The sequence below is a fragment of the Andrena cerasifolii genome, chromosome 9, assembly GCF_050908995.1.
Source record: "Andrena cerasifolii isolate SP2316 chromosome 9, iyAndCera1_principal, whole genome shotgun sequence".
Lineage (NCBI taxonomy): Eukaryota > Metazoa > Arthropoda > Insecta > Hymenoptera > Andrenidae > Andrena > Andrena cerasifolii.
In genome coordinates this window covers 7759390-7774278 of record NC_135126.1, presented here as the reverse complement: position 1 = coordinate 7774278, position 14889 = coordinate 7759390, and the positions used below count along the sequence as shown (strand labels likewise).

Here is a 14889-nt window from a genome sequence, read left to right as displayed (position 1 = left end):
TTCACGGGGGGCGGAGGGTGCCATGATGCCGCGACTATCTTCCATTTCCACCAGGTAAATATCACCTAGTTTTGCGTATCTCGTGAAATGTTTCCCTGGCCGCGGTAAACAACCGTCCGCGAATCTATATTCCATTAAAACGGGATCCCTGTTCGAGCTGATGCACCGACTGCAAACAGCTACGGCTGCTACTGTGCACCCTAGGCGCGTTTAAATTCCCGGCCATCGCGTTGTATCGTTAAATATTCCCGCGCCCCTCGCAATTTCCCGGGCAGTTCGTAACCTGGGCTTAGGGAAGATTTTAAACGAGCTGCCTGAAGTCCTAAGTCCTAAGTGTTTATAGCCTCGGGGTAATTTCAAGATGGCCCGTTTAGTTGTTAGTTAGGTCTAGGCTGAGCCGAGTCAGGTGTAGATCAGCGTTGTATTAGGTGCGGGTTAAGCGTGGATCAGGTCAAGATTAGACCGTGTTCCACGGAGATTACGGCGGCAACTACTTGGTTCAGGGAGTCAGTAGCGTAGACTTGGGTTAGAAACGCGTCAGGCAGGAATTCAGGGTCGAATGAGTTAAGTTGTGCCTCGATTAGGTTCAGCTTATGCTCGGATTAGGCTCGAGTACAATCTGCCTGGGAATCCCATTAATTCTATTTCTAATTTCCGCCCGCGAATGTACATTTATTAATTAATCTGCATATCTACCGTCGCAGTGATCCCTCCTATGCCCCTCATAACCCTGGGCACGTAATAATCATCAGTGCGCCGCACTAACGCTGATGAAACTTAAATAACCGTTCCTGGCGTGTAACGTGGTCGCGATTAAAAATGCAACGCCCGCTGCATCGCTGGCTGAAGATGAAGCGGCCGCATATATCGCGTATCCAATTTTCAGGGCACTTTCGTTTACCTTCGCCGTGATTACGCAAAGAGGCAGCGTATCCGGCGGTTTACGATTAAGCCGAGGGTGTATTAATTATTCCCGGGGCAGGCTTGCGCGGACTTATCGACTGGATGACAGGCGACCGTGCGGGGCACGATCGAGGAGCCAGCAGAGAGAAAAATAACGCGATAAAGTGTAGGAATATGGGCAAGAGGCGGATAGGTAGCGAACGATGAATTATGACGCTTCCTACATCGAGGATTAGCGCGAGAGGGTAGGGGAGGAGGGTGTGCGCGGGTGGGCGAGGTTGCAGGGGGCAGAGAAAAGTGGTAGGGAAGAACGTGCAGAATGTCTTCGGGTTCTTTTTTGTACGCATCTCGTATAGGCACGTCTGAGGCTTCAACGGGAATCTGGAGGGTAGGTGTGGCATGTGAAGAGAAGCATCATTAGTTAGCCGGGCTCGAGTGGAGATTTCTCCCCTTTCCGCTTCTTCGTCGACGTCTTCTTCGTCTTGCCGCGTGCATGCCCCGGACCCCCGCCCATCTGCTCAGGCATCGCGCGCGCCTAAACCCAAAGCAGACGTTACGAGGCGAAGGCACCGCGCCGGTAACGAGTAGATGCAACCCGACTAAAACGACCACGGGGGTGGAAAAGCTTTTCAGACGGGCCTCTCGATCGCGGGCCTCGTCGTCGCCCGGAGTCTGGCAATTACCGAGCTTAAGAGAATTTTTGCTTTGATCGGGCGCCGATCATCCGACGGCTCATTAACCCGTGCTGCGGTTTAAATCTCGCAACCGTGCGACCCTGGAGGGCGACGCGAAAATCCGCGCCACAAGTTCCCGCTCCCCCTGGACTTTACGTCTAATTAGCTTATCATCTGCGTTCGCATTTCGGAAATTTCTGTCGGTTCTCCGTGTAAAGCTGCGAAACTAATAATGAAAGATTGGCCAACTTTTCTTGCTAGACCGTCGTCGATTGGCTATTCCTGCGGATGTAGGACATTTAACGGGAACAGCCATCTGGGACCGCGATTCCCGTTGAAAGGCCAGCCACTGATTATTCGACGTGCACAATTGCCCGAAAAAACAACGCCGCTATCGGCGATAAGCCCGGCCTCGCGTAGCAGGCCCCCTAATTGCATCGCGTTCGTTAATGAACCGGTCTCGACTTAACCCACCAGGCGGAAGCACTTTTCCCATTCACCCACGTGAACCACACACGCGATCATTGGCTGATCAATCGATCGACGGTTAGTCGCGGTAAGCAACGCGTGATATTATTATTATTATTATTAAATGACTTTATCGCACCATTACAATTAAAATTACAATGGCGAGTAGGCGAGGTTCAGTATTAACTGCTGCTCTACAACCTGACCTAAAATGTTGTTATGAGATAAAAGAAAAGGAATGAAAACAAATAGACTAACATTAAATACAATAAAATAAAATAACTAGGAACAAGATAAGAATAAGAAAAAGCCATTTACATAGGGAAACGTGAGAGGATGAAAGAACGAGCACTCAGCTTAAATGAAGCAAACGATGACAGAGAACGTATATTAGACGGAATGAGGTTATAATAATAGGAAGATATGTAGGAGAAGGGCGCAGTGAATTTACAAGAGCGATGGTGAGGCACAGACAAATCAAAACAGCGTCTCGTTGTCATAGAGCCGCTAGAGCGCATGGACAAATTGGAGCGAAGCAGATCGTACAGATACCTCGGCGTACCTGTTGCAAGTATCTTATAGACAAGACAGCAGAGATGGAAAATCCATCTCTGCTTCATCTTCAGCCAGCCAGAACGTTGGAAAGAAGGCGCTATGTGGTCGTACTTACGAACATTATAAGAGAAACGGAGACACGAGTTCTGCACACGTTGGACAACAGACAAAAGCGAAGAGGAGAGACACGGACCATACACTACATCAGCATAATCAAAGATGGAAATGATTAAGGCTTGACGCAACAAGAGCTTCGTGTTAGTAGACAATATACGGCATGAGAGTCTTCGAGACACGCATTAGACGCACAGGCGCGAACTGATCGAATAGAGCAGTAATTACCGTAGTAAACGCTTCAACTTTGGAGTCCACAGCATCCAAGTTATGGATAGACTCCCAATTGACCTGCTCAGCAGCGATACGGAATCGCTCAACAGGGATACCATTCAGGTCTCGACTCAAAACGTAACGCTGTCGCATACGTGTCTTAGGAATATCAAAGAGCGCATAAATTAAACAATGATCGCTAATGTGACTTATATCGTATACACCCGAAGAGACCCTATATCCATATCCCTGCTGACCAAGATCAGGTCCAGCAAGGTTGACGAAGTTTGCGTAACCCGCGTTGGTTCAGTAATGATTTGCTTTGAGGAAAGAATAGACATTATACTATGAATGTAACGTAGATCTGAATTGCTAGTGTTATTGAAATTGACATTAAAATCGCCTAGGCATACTACGCGATCAACTTAGCAAGAAATATCTGCGAGAAAAAGTTCGAAATTCTTTAAAGACGTGATCGGACAGCTAGGCTAATATCGACTCGCACGTGCGGTCGTGCGCGCACACAGGGGGTGCGGGGGCAGGAGAAGTGAGTTTATCGTGTATTTCCACGTTCACGGTAATATCCACCGCGATGTTTGCCCACGTTCGACATGACGCGTGCACTTTTGCGCGAAACGCCAGGGAAGCGAGCCCTAAACGACTCGGTATGTGCCGGGGAACGAAGGCACGGGCCATTATCGATGCATCACCTGACGAGAGCAAGCTGCAGACCTACCTAGCGTTAAACGACAAGCGAGAAATCTCGACGAGCGTAGCAGCAGAATTTCCATGCAGGATATCGACAACAGGAAAATTTTTAGCAACTTTTTCGAGGGGCACAATCGCAGGGGAGACAAAACTGCGGGGGTGATTTTCGAAACTTGTTCCCCGTGCTGTTTATCCCCTCGCGGGACGTTTCCTCCGCCGCTGGGAACGGTATAATAATTAACGGTCCGTGCGCCGGGAGCAAACATTTAATTGAAATCGAACGTATCCAGGGGGGAGGCATGCTCGAGGCAAACAGAATTCAGCTTCCTTCCCCGGGAGGGAATATCCCGTGGAGCGAATATCCCGCGGCGTTTTTTCTCCCTTTGCCCGTTTGTTATTGAAAAAATTTAATAACCGCTGGTACCCAGCGTCTTCGCCCGGTACAGGCGGGGCGGAAAAACACGGACGGCGGAGAGAGCAGAAAGAGCGCCGGCAGAGGGAGGATGAAAGTAGCGGCCGTTGGCGGAACCGTTCGATTCTTCGATCCTCGAGCCGCGACACGGGCGAGGAAAAACTAGGGAAACGCCACCAGCGACTAGCAGTTGTCCAATTATGGAATCACGCACTCCGAGGCGACCTGGATTCGCGAGGAACGCCTCGACAGAAGCCTCGAGGGCGAGAGAACGAAATCAACCGGATTCGCACCATCTGACGCTCTTATCGGGGAAAGTAGTCTGTGCTCATAAATATTCAACGTTCTTCAGGGGAAATTTGTAAATATCGTATCGGGGTGTAATAACATCCCGCCCCCGTCGAAGCCGCTCTCGCTCGCCTCTCGAGACGCGCCGCGCCGTCAAGAGAAGAGGAAGCGGAAGTATTCCCGGTGCGAGGGAATTACTCGTTGCTCCTAGCGCGACGGCGGGCCACAAAGAAGCTTTTATTTCCTCGACATTCCTATTAACATTGTAGTCACTTCGCAGGAAAAATCTTGCGCGCCCTATATTAAAAGCTTATTAGCCGTGTTAAAAGAGATGCTTCGAGGGAAGGTAGTATTCCGGTTAATTCCTGGACGGCCTTTGTCGAGAGGGAACGCGTTAAGATAGCCGAGCTAATGCCATTTCCCGTTTCTATTCGAGCCGTTGAGTTTTTGCAAGCGTGGGCGTTTGGCCTGCTAATGACAAGCTGGGGGACCTAATTCGCTGCGAGGGATTATTCTGCGTAATTTGTTTTGGTTGGCAGCACTGTAAACGGCAAACGAGAGAACCTGCCGAAATCCCCCTACTAGCTGGCAGTGTATAATTAATTAACTCGCATCGCGGGGTAAGTGCGCTTCAGTTACGGTATGAATTTTCAATTAAACCGGAGCATCGCGAATCGAGCTGGAAACGTGTTATCTTATCCTGGCGGCAACGTGAAGTGGATTTTAACGCACTCACCAGTCAATTGAAGCCTCCCAACGTTGCTGCTGACGACCGTTTCCTGCGTCAGACGATGATGCGTCCTGCACCGATAAGTCTGTTCCGCGTCCTCCCTCGTGATATTCTGTATCATCAGCTCGCCGCTCGATAACATGTGATACTTGCCATCTGAAAATCGAGGAATCTCAATCGCGTCAAGGTGAACGGAACTTTCCTTGCCGCGGGGTATCGCATCGAAATCAATCAAGATGGATGCGCATTGATTTGCGGAATAACCGAATAAATATTCAAGCGCAGCAAGTTGATTCCGTGCCACCAGTTCTTTCACGTGGCTCGAGTACGTTCAACTTCGAACCGTCAAGTTCGCGACGGCGAAAGTTTGTCCGGCTATCGATCGACTAACTCCAATCGGCGACTGTATTAACAAATCTGTCTGGATTATTAGTGAGCACGTTGGAACCTGTTTGACGATGCATACCTTGATCGAACTCCCCTATAATTAATGAAGTTTGCCTCGTTAACGGGTTTCACGTTGCTCGCGGTGAAAACTTCCCCGTGCAAACGCATTCAACAGACGAGACTGCAGTGCGCCCAACGTTAATCCATAACAATACGTTTCTTTCAATCCGCCCCCGTACCACAGCCTCCACGACGCCTTAAAAATCAGCAAGAATATTTTCGATTGCTCGCGCTCTTAAGTGATCTGTCCCGCGGAAACAGGGTCGCGCGGAAAGTCGAGAGAACACCATAATCTGCGCAAGACGTATCTCGACCTGGTTCGGATCCACTCAATTATTTGCACGAGTCGCGATCACCGCGATCCTCGAAACCGTCTACGGTTATTCAGCGGCGGATGAAATTCTCGATGAAAATCTCTCCCCTCGGCCAGAAGAATAGGCACGCGCTCGCTCGCGAGAGCCCCTAGGCGGCCGGGATAAATGAATTCGACCAAGGTCCGGGGGTTTTAAAAAGTGGCGCGATTAAAAGAAAAAATATCGCGCGACAGAAATATCCCTTGCTTCCCAGGCGAGGAGGGATCGCGTTACACGTTGCTCGTTCTTGTTTACGAGCGAGGACAACGTCATTAAGCGATATCCGCGGGGGCGGCGCTACTCACCTCCCATCGTGGACGGGTAGATGTTGAACGACGGCTCCTGAAGCCAAGACGTAATGGTGACGTGGTCGCGAACGAAACTGGGAACGTTGCATCGCATAAGTACGTTGTTGCCGAGGAAACCACCGGGATATTGCACTTCCGGATCGTAGCGTTGGTTCACCACTGAAACACACAAACAACAGGCCGCTCGAATACCGTGGGCTAAAGCACCAGCCACCCCTACCACCACCCCGCATCCAGCCCCGACCAGAGTCTCGTGGCCAGGGTCGGAACCTACGGTCCAGAAAAAAAGCTCGAGTTTTTCGCCGCGAGGCAGGGTCGAGTGCGCCCGAAACTACGGAAAGTTGGTATGCTAATGACCGAAGGAGAAAATTCGTTTTCGAGTCCGGCCTCGCCGGGCGTCACCGTCGCCGGGGACGAAAATTATGACGAACCGCCGAGAGTGGGGGGACGTTGTCCATCCGACATATAATTCGGAAATTTCAATGGGCTTCAGTTTAGAGAAGGATTTATCGGTGTTTCGCGGTAATTAATCGCCGGCCGTTTTGTTCCAACATTATTCGAAGCCGGCACGATCAGGCAGCGTTAATAACCCAACTTGGGTAAACGTAATAACGTTAAACGTAGCTTCGTTAACAGGCTCCAGAGGCGCGCGGTTGCGCTGCGATGTATCGCGTAAATTCGACGGGGTATCAATTATATACTACTCGTGAGCTGCGCCGAGATTCGCGTCGTTACCGAAATTCCGCTTCCGGGAAAAAGAACCGTCTCTCCCGGCGGGCGACGATTTTGTTTATTCGTAGCTGGCCCGCTTAGCAGCGCGGTTTTAGCGACGGAGACTAAATTATTTCGTCGAATCGATACGGACCGTTCTCCAGCCGGAGGAATACTGGGACACGTACAAACACCCCGCGCCCTTAGTGTCGACCTCGAGCGCGCTTATTTTCCGGTAAACATCGAAATTTGCGGCAACACTTTTCAGGTAGTTGGTATGAAGTTCGATCGGTGCAATTATCGTAACGGAATGTTAAACGCTCCGCCAACGTGTATTTGCTGTTCCACTCGATCAAACGCGGTAATATCCTCCCTTGATCCCGTTCGCGCTGAGAGTATCCAAACAGAGAGACAGAAGACCGTTCCGCTCTCTGTTCCTTCGATAAATCTCCGTCTCGTTTCGCAAAAATCGTCCGTAATACCGCGCGCGTGATTCGAGCTCTCCGAATCCGTTCCTGGAGGCAGTCTGCGCGACTTAATTGTCTCGACGCCAGAAGGTCGCCGAGGGTACGAGCAAAGGCGAAAAAAAGGTTGTTAAGTGGCGGTGCGAGGGTGTAAGGGAAAACGAAGGGCGCGCCGCGATACCTCGGGATTAAATCCGCCGTGGCTTTTGTCCCGGCCATCGCTACAAGATGCTGAGGAGAAATACCGTCGCCGCGGAATCAACCTTTACGGGATAAAAGCCGGACGAGACGCCGAATGAAGCGGCGCTGAATCCTTAATTAAAAAAATCTCGATAGTGGCGAGGCACCGCGGCTCTGTCTCTGGGTTTCTGCGCGGAATGTCTGCGGTATGAAAGAATCATAATGAAAATTGAGAGCGAAGAGAAACAAAATAGGTGGCGTAATGTATCCGCGGCGTGTTTACAAGGCGAGACAGAGAGAGAGCTCCGCGAGCCTCTGGTTGCGATAATTACCCGACACGAGCGCGGCTGCTGTGCGCACGCACAGGTGCCTCGACAAAAGGGGATTTCGAGGGACGCCCGGGCCCCTGGGTGACGCGCAATTTTCTTTTAAAAAAAGATAGCACGCTCCCGAGTACGGTTTCTAATTCTCTGGAGCAAAGAATGAAAGAGGGTTTTGGGAGTTTGGGTAGTCTTGCTTGCTGGCGGATGGTGCTACGTTGGGGAAGTAAATTGTTGATGGTGGATAATGGGCCTGATGAATAAAAACTAAGCAATTCCTACAAGCAGTTCCTTATTAGCCAAATCAATTGCTTACAAAGCAATTACTTAAACAAAAAAGGAATTTCTTATTTTCATATGAATAAAAATCATAAGGAATTGCTGGTTTTGCTGGACAGTAAAAATTCTTAAGGAATTGCTTATTTAGCAAAAGCAATTGCTTCTTTTATTCATTCGATTGTAAGCAATTCCTTAAAAAATTAAGGAAAAGCGATTCCTTTATGCAATTCCTAGGCAGTTTAGGTATTCCTACAAGATAAAGCAAATGCTTGTGTTTTTATTCGCATGAATTTAGCAATTCCTAGTAAAATATTAAGAAAAAGCATTAGCTTACACTTTATTCGTTAGGCTCAATGATAGAGCGGTAGACGAATTCATTCCCGAAGCGAAACTATTAAACCCCTTTCGATTTACCATCGCCTGAACTCTACTCTCCCCGTGTCAGTACAATAAATGGCACTCCAAGGTGAAAAGCTACCCCCTAGGATGGTGGACCTCAATTTCCTTCAATGATACCGTCGTTCTTTACTCCCTCCGACACCCGCATGACCCTGCCGCGTTAATCGACGCAAGAAATATCCCCGAACCGATAGAAAGCAGCTGGAAGACGTAGAGGGGTGTGACAGAGCCTTAAAAGGGTCGCGGTATCTTATCGAAAATCTCGAGGCAGTCCCAATCCGGCCATGAACTAGCATTCCGCGTAAGTTGATGGTCTCGGCTGAAAGGTTGGCGAGGGAGCAGCCCTGAAAGAGGGTGAAGCAAGGATGCAGAACGCGAAACCGTGCTGTCTTTCTCTCCGAGGGACGGAGACGGAGAGGGTAGGAAGGGCGGCAAGGGGGCGGGTAAAGGAAAATGTGGTGGTGTGTGGGGCCCCGGCTCTGCAACCCGTTTCGAGAGTCAGCGGAGCGAGGCACTCAGACTCCAGAATGGGGTAAAAACTCGGTGAGTTCGCCTCGGCTTCCTCCCTCTTTCTCTCTGCTGCCACCCCTTTGCCAGCCTTCCTCTACCACCCCGTATCACACGGCTCTCGGTTACGCGGCAACCAAGCCAAGCATAAACTCGGCAGACGTATCGTGGCAGGTAATATTTACAAACCATGAAACCTACGGGACGAGGAGGAGAGACAGAAACAGAGGCCACGGAGACTCCTCCACCCCATCCATCCCTATACATCCCCCAAGCCTCCTAACCCATCCCTATCCCGTGGCCACCTGCCGGAAGGAGAGCTCGCGTGCTCGAAATTCGCGTCCATTTTCGGCGACTCGAATTTTCCGCAGCGACAAGCCGAGGGCCCTTTGCAGATGCAACGCGTCACGCTGGTAATTATGTTTCCGTTACGCGCGACGTAGGTCGCCGAATCGGTCGAGCTGCGACTCGATTGCGAAGAATTCGAATCAGACAGACGAGCCTCGAGGACGCGGGCTTTCGTTACGAGCATTCCTCTACAGTGAAAATCGAAAGCGTGGTATTATTGAAGGAGCAGAGGGTGCCACGATGGGAGATCCCACACCCAGTTGAACCTCCCACGCGACTCTCTCTCTCTCTCTCCCGTCATACGCGAGCTATGGATAATTATTTCCGTGAAACTTTCGGCAAATTCGCGATTCGAATAAAAGTTTGTAGAACGCTCGAACGGCGAGGCACAGGGACGTGGACGCGTTTGACTCGCGGGTTACGTCGGCCGCGAGAATGGAACCCGAAAGAAAGTTGAGCCAGCAACAGAGTCGCTTTCAATTAAAAATAATTGTTCCCTCCGCGACTTGGTAGCGCCGCGCGCGAGGCGAGAGATGTATTTGGACGATCTCCGCGGCGGGAAATGAAATTTCTCGCGGCAAGTATCCGACGTACGAAAACACGGCGCACGGTTACGATAATAAGATTACTTTAAGCGTCTTGTTTCGAGCATGTCGAATATGGGGGGCTGAGCGCCTTATACGCTGGCGCGTGTGCCAGCGGAACGGAAATTCCACGGACGCATCCCGTCCAACCGAGAGGGAAGTATCCTCGAGCCAGTAAAACGCCAACATCTTTCTCTCGCTCCACCACGCCACGAATTCGCGATCCACAGGCCTCGGGCGTGTATATTCAAGCGATTCGATCTCAGGCGGGGGTGGTTGGTGCCCCGGGAAATAATCATTTCAATTGCCAATTGCGGCGGGGTTGTTGTTCAATCAACAGAAGCTTCGCGTAATTGCGTAATTCAAGCGAGTCGCGTCTTTCTCTGCGTATCCACCGTCAATGCAAACGGGGTGCGACCACTCTGTACTCTCCGCCGCACAGTGGTTCCAAAATGCCTTTTCGTGGACAAAATTCCGTATCTCCGTCAATTCTCAACCGATTTTTGATTTTTTTTTTGCTCGTTTAGTCGGGGATTAAATTTGCTAAAATGTCAAACAGTAGTTTTCCAAAATTTTCTTTAGGGATTAAAAAAAAAATTCTGAACTCTTGGTTTCAAAAAAATCTTATCAAATTAGCCTCAAAGATTGTTCTACTAAAGTTTTCATCCAACTTTGTCAGGAAAAAAGATAGAAAAAACATGTTTTGGTCGTAATTCAGGTATTTGATATTGTAGCAAATTTAATTCCCGACAAAAGGAGCAAAAAAAAATCAAAAATCGGTTGAGAATTAACGGAGATACGGAATTTTGTCCACAAAAAGGCACTTTGGAACCACTGTGCGCCGTGGAAAACCTAGATATCTTCCAGCGGTGTGAGCGATTTTTAGAAATCCCAGCCATCCTGCTGATTCTCTAAAGGCGACAACGATTCCGGTGACTTTAGGAGAGGTAGATAAAGGAGAAGCCGAGTCGCGCGAGACTTTTCTCGGGTACTTTTCAGTTTCTATGGGCTCGAAGAAACGCGATGTAGATATCGAGATTGAGCTCTAAACGAGTCCTCTTTTGATCCGCCACGCCGGTGTCGATTCTTCGTCGACATCTCGTGGCCCAAAGGTAAGCGGTACCGTCGATCGAGGCTCGCGGTAAGGGAAACAATCGTACGATGAAATTTTCAGCGACAGGAGCAAACATCCACTCGGCCCAGCGCTGGTTAACCGAACGCTGATGGCGATCGTTAAGATTTCTCGTTACAAGCGCGGCGGTGGCGCTGCGAAATTAAATCGGAACAACGTAATTTACAAGGAAGAATAAGTCTGTTTATACATTGTGTCCGAGTGAAACGGGAAGAAAAGAAACGTCCAAGAGAGATCGACTAGGAGCGCGAAACAATGCGGCGTGGCCGTTGTTTTTCCACAAACGTCGTTAAACTTCCGACCCGTTTCTTCGAGGCGTATTCTCGCGGCGAGCACCGCGGAAAGCTAGCATTAAATGGTGGTGTCTCGTCAACCAGACGGTCCACTCGTTGGGAGTCTACTTTTTACTGTCGCGGATATTCATTCGGCTTCGCCGTCTTCCCGGTCCTGTTTCTTACCTCTCCACCCACTTTGCCCCATCCCCAGACCCGTTGAATTTCGTCTAAACCCCATTGGTCGTGCCCCAAAGAAACTATCATTGTCCCGGCGGAATAACGACGCGAGCTTGCCAGAAGGATTAACAATGCCCCGGCTATGGAGTGCCTTAAAGGAGGCGCAAGTAATTTTTACTTTATTATCGAAAGCCGGGTGCTTCTTGCCAGCGTGTAATTTCCTCCGCCAAGCACCTTAATTAACTTCTTTGGCCACGGAGTGGACGTACTTTAAATAGTCCGTTAAAGAAGAAAGGGACTAGGAACGCCGGGATGGATTAAACTTCAACCCAAAGGAACCGGGTTCCTGTGCGCGCGTTTAATCTTTGAAAAGCTACGGGCATTGTTTATCCTCCAGCTGGGTAAAACGGCAATATCCGCGCCTTCGGATTTCATAAACTTAATGGGATATTTAAATGACCCAACCTCGACATTCCGCGCAATTTTCCAGCCCCCTGTGTATGGAATCTAATGAAGCGAATCGAGCGACCGTAAAGAGCCGAAACCATTCGAATTAAACGGCCAGGTCAAATATCCTCACCCTTGCCATGCACCTCGGCGTACACACATCAAGCCCTCGGCGGAGGGTAATCGTTAAACACGGGCCTCCCTTCCGACGCGCAGCCCTTTATCAGCCCAGTTACCCTTATTTCCTGCGCGATTCGCTTCGGGGACGCGTATCTCACGGGAGGATACGGAAGTGACGGTCCAACGAGCTCGCTCTACAGCTCGTTCGCTCCGGTGCCCCCGTAAAATCTCGTCACCGTGGAGGCGCGACACGTCCGACGGATGGTCCAGGCGTACGTGTCTTCGATCACGAGTCGAGATAGCTGGCACCAGTTAGGCGACGGTAGCCCGGGAAAACGGAAGCTGGAACCCTCCATTGTTGTTATTCGATTCGCATATCCAGCCTAGTCAGCAGCCAGCGCGGCTGTTCCACCGCATACGTAAGCCTACGGGAGCACGCGCGCGTAATCGTATCCATTTCGCTCGGAAGGGATACACACGTGTCCGCTACGAAGGAGACGGTTCCCTCGCCCTCGGGAAAGAACGGAATCAGCGAAGTCGGGGCGAATCGGTTCGAAGGGACACGTTGCAAAAAGGGACACCGCGAACGCGAAGACACGAACGGTGGATGCAGGAGGAGAAGAGCAGAAGCTGACGCGGCAGAGGTAGCTGGCATGAATCTGAAAAGGTATGGGCTGCGTTCACGCGACGATGATTTACGGGCATATTAGGTCGATAAGATATCTTCCGGTTCGTTGGCCCGGAGGAAGCTCTATTTTTAAGGCGGCTCGCGGAGACACCCAAGCTTTTGCTCCATCCATCGTTGCTGCCTTCGGTATCTTCCCACCCGCCCCTCGCCTCCCTCCGCACGCCGGATCCTGTCGGGGAGCTCGGTTTTTGAGCAGCGTCCGATAAAACAGCGGGAAGAAACAACGCGCCCGTGAATGTTCTTTCCCCTACCAAGACGAGCTTATCCGCGGCAGAAAGTACGACGTCGTTGGAAACCGAGCCCCGATAAGACTGCCTCTCCTCCTTTGTCGTCGCCGTTCCACGAGGGGAATTTAAATAATTCCGCCGATCGATCCCGGGGTTACAATCGCGCGCCACGAGGAAAGAGTCTCACGGGCTCGCGAGCGAAGGCAAACTCTCCCCGCTCGGCCGTCGACGGATTCGGCCGACAAACTATCGACAAACTATGAATTACATTCCACTCGTTCGTCCTCCTCCCGGAGACGCGTCAGCCCCAGAAACGGAGCGCGACCAGGTGCGCCACGGGGGCCGTGGATGGCACGAAGCAAATCACGGACCCGTTGGGAATAAATATTTCATATCGCCGAAGACGTACTACCCTCCGATCGCGGGGAATGAATTATTCCGTCCGAGGAGGAACTCGCGACCGCGGGACCGATGTTTAATGTAAAACGAACCTCCGAGAACTATCCCCCTCAACGCGAAACGAGTTTCCTCAACCGTTTCAAACTTGTCCGCCGCACGCAGACCGTGCTCGAACGCATTCTAACAAAAGTGGAGCAGAGATGACGGAAGAAGGGAATGATAGATATATCCATATCGACGGGGTTGTACCATTCATCAAAATATCGCGACACGCGACAGCGTGTTCTTACACGAATCACTGGAATCGAACGGATAGGTGGCTCGGCTCGCGGGATAAGAGCCGTGGGTCCGTGAGTCGCGGCGGGGCTGACAGGGAACGGTTGAGAAAGGCGGTGACACAGCGGGGAGACAGCATAATGCAGATAACGAGCAAGAAGTTGGCGTACCTGCTCTGACAGTGACGTCTCTGCTAACGATGGCGCCGACGCTGTTGACGGCGGAACACTTATAAATGGCCCAGTGGACGTCCTGCCGGAACACCTCGGCCTCGAATCCGGGGAAGTGGATGGTCCCGTTGCCAAGGACGTGTCTGATTCCGGGGATACTCGTTATGCTGCCGCCGTCCGCTGCCAGCCAGTCGACGCTGGGCGCCGGATTTCCTCTGACTATGCAGTCCACTCGGCCACCGTTCACGTTCGTGAACTCCACCCGCGACGGTGGCTCGGACACGAAGTTCGGTCCCTGCATCTCGTACGAGGCACTGCAACCTGCAACGAAACGGGACAACTATAGTCAGAATGGGTCCCAGAATGGTCCCACTGGTAAGAGAGATTACTTGTCCGAATAGACAGAGCGAGCTTTGGGTAAAAGAGGACACTGTTGATAAAATACGACACAGGCTTTCTGTTTGTGTGTCCCACTCGACGGTAGAAATAAGACTGACAAGCAGAGTATTTTAGGTGTCCGCCTCCGAGCATTTTGATTTTTGGATATGTTATAGAGGACCGAAAAATAAGAAATATGTGTTTTTTATTTTTCCCCGTTTTCATATTTCGGGGGTGAAAACTGCGTTCAAAGTTAGGGTTGAAAAATCATTTTTGTGGAATATCTCGAGAACTATTAGAGATAGGGGAATAGTGTCAATGGACGAATTTTGTGTGTTCGAATGCGAAATATGACTGACTCACCAGATTTTCAAAAAGTCTGGAGTTCTGTATAAGATTATCTCGGGAAGTACACTGGGAAATTAAAAAGTAACGATATTTGTAAGAATTGTGCGTGATTGAAATTGTTAAAAGCATTTGTTCGATCACTCACCATTGTTACAAAAATCATTACTTCTTAATTTCCTCGGGTACTTCCCGAGATAATCGTACATAGAACTCCAAATTTTTTGGTATTTTGTTCTAGGTAAAAAATTGAAGAAGAAATCTTTCCGGCCGCGGAAAACTGTTTTCCA

The 14889-nt window shown here is 50.3% G+C and overlaps 1 protein-coding gene across 9 annotated transcripts in view; it reads right to left on the bottom strand.

Annotated features, from left to right (window-relative positions):
• LOC143372809 (cell adhesion molecule Dscam2) overlaps positions 1–14889 on the bottom strand; it is a 130420-nt gene that overhangs the window by 57793 nt on the left and 57738 nt on the right. For all 9 annotated transcript variants that reach the window (XM_076819372.1, XM_076819371.1, XM_076819368.1 and 6 more), the window contains exons 2-4: positions 13877–14197; positions 6171–6332; positions 5072–5221 (exon numbers count right to left, since the gene is read on the bottom strand). In XM_076819372.1, coding sequence (XP_076675487.1) covers positions 5072–5221; positions 6171–6332; positions 13877–14177 — 613 coding nt within the window. In that variant the 5' untranslated portion in view covers positions 14178–14197. The remainder of the gene's footprint in view (positions 1–5071; positions 5222–6170; positions 6333–13876; positions 14198–14889) is intronic.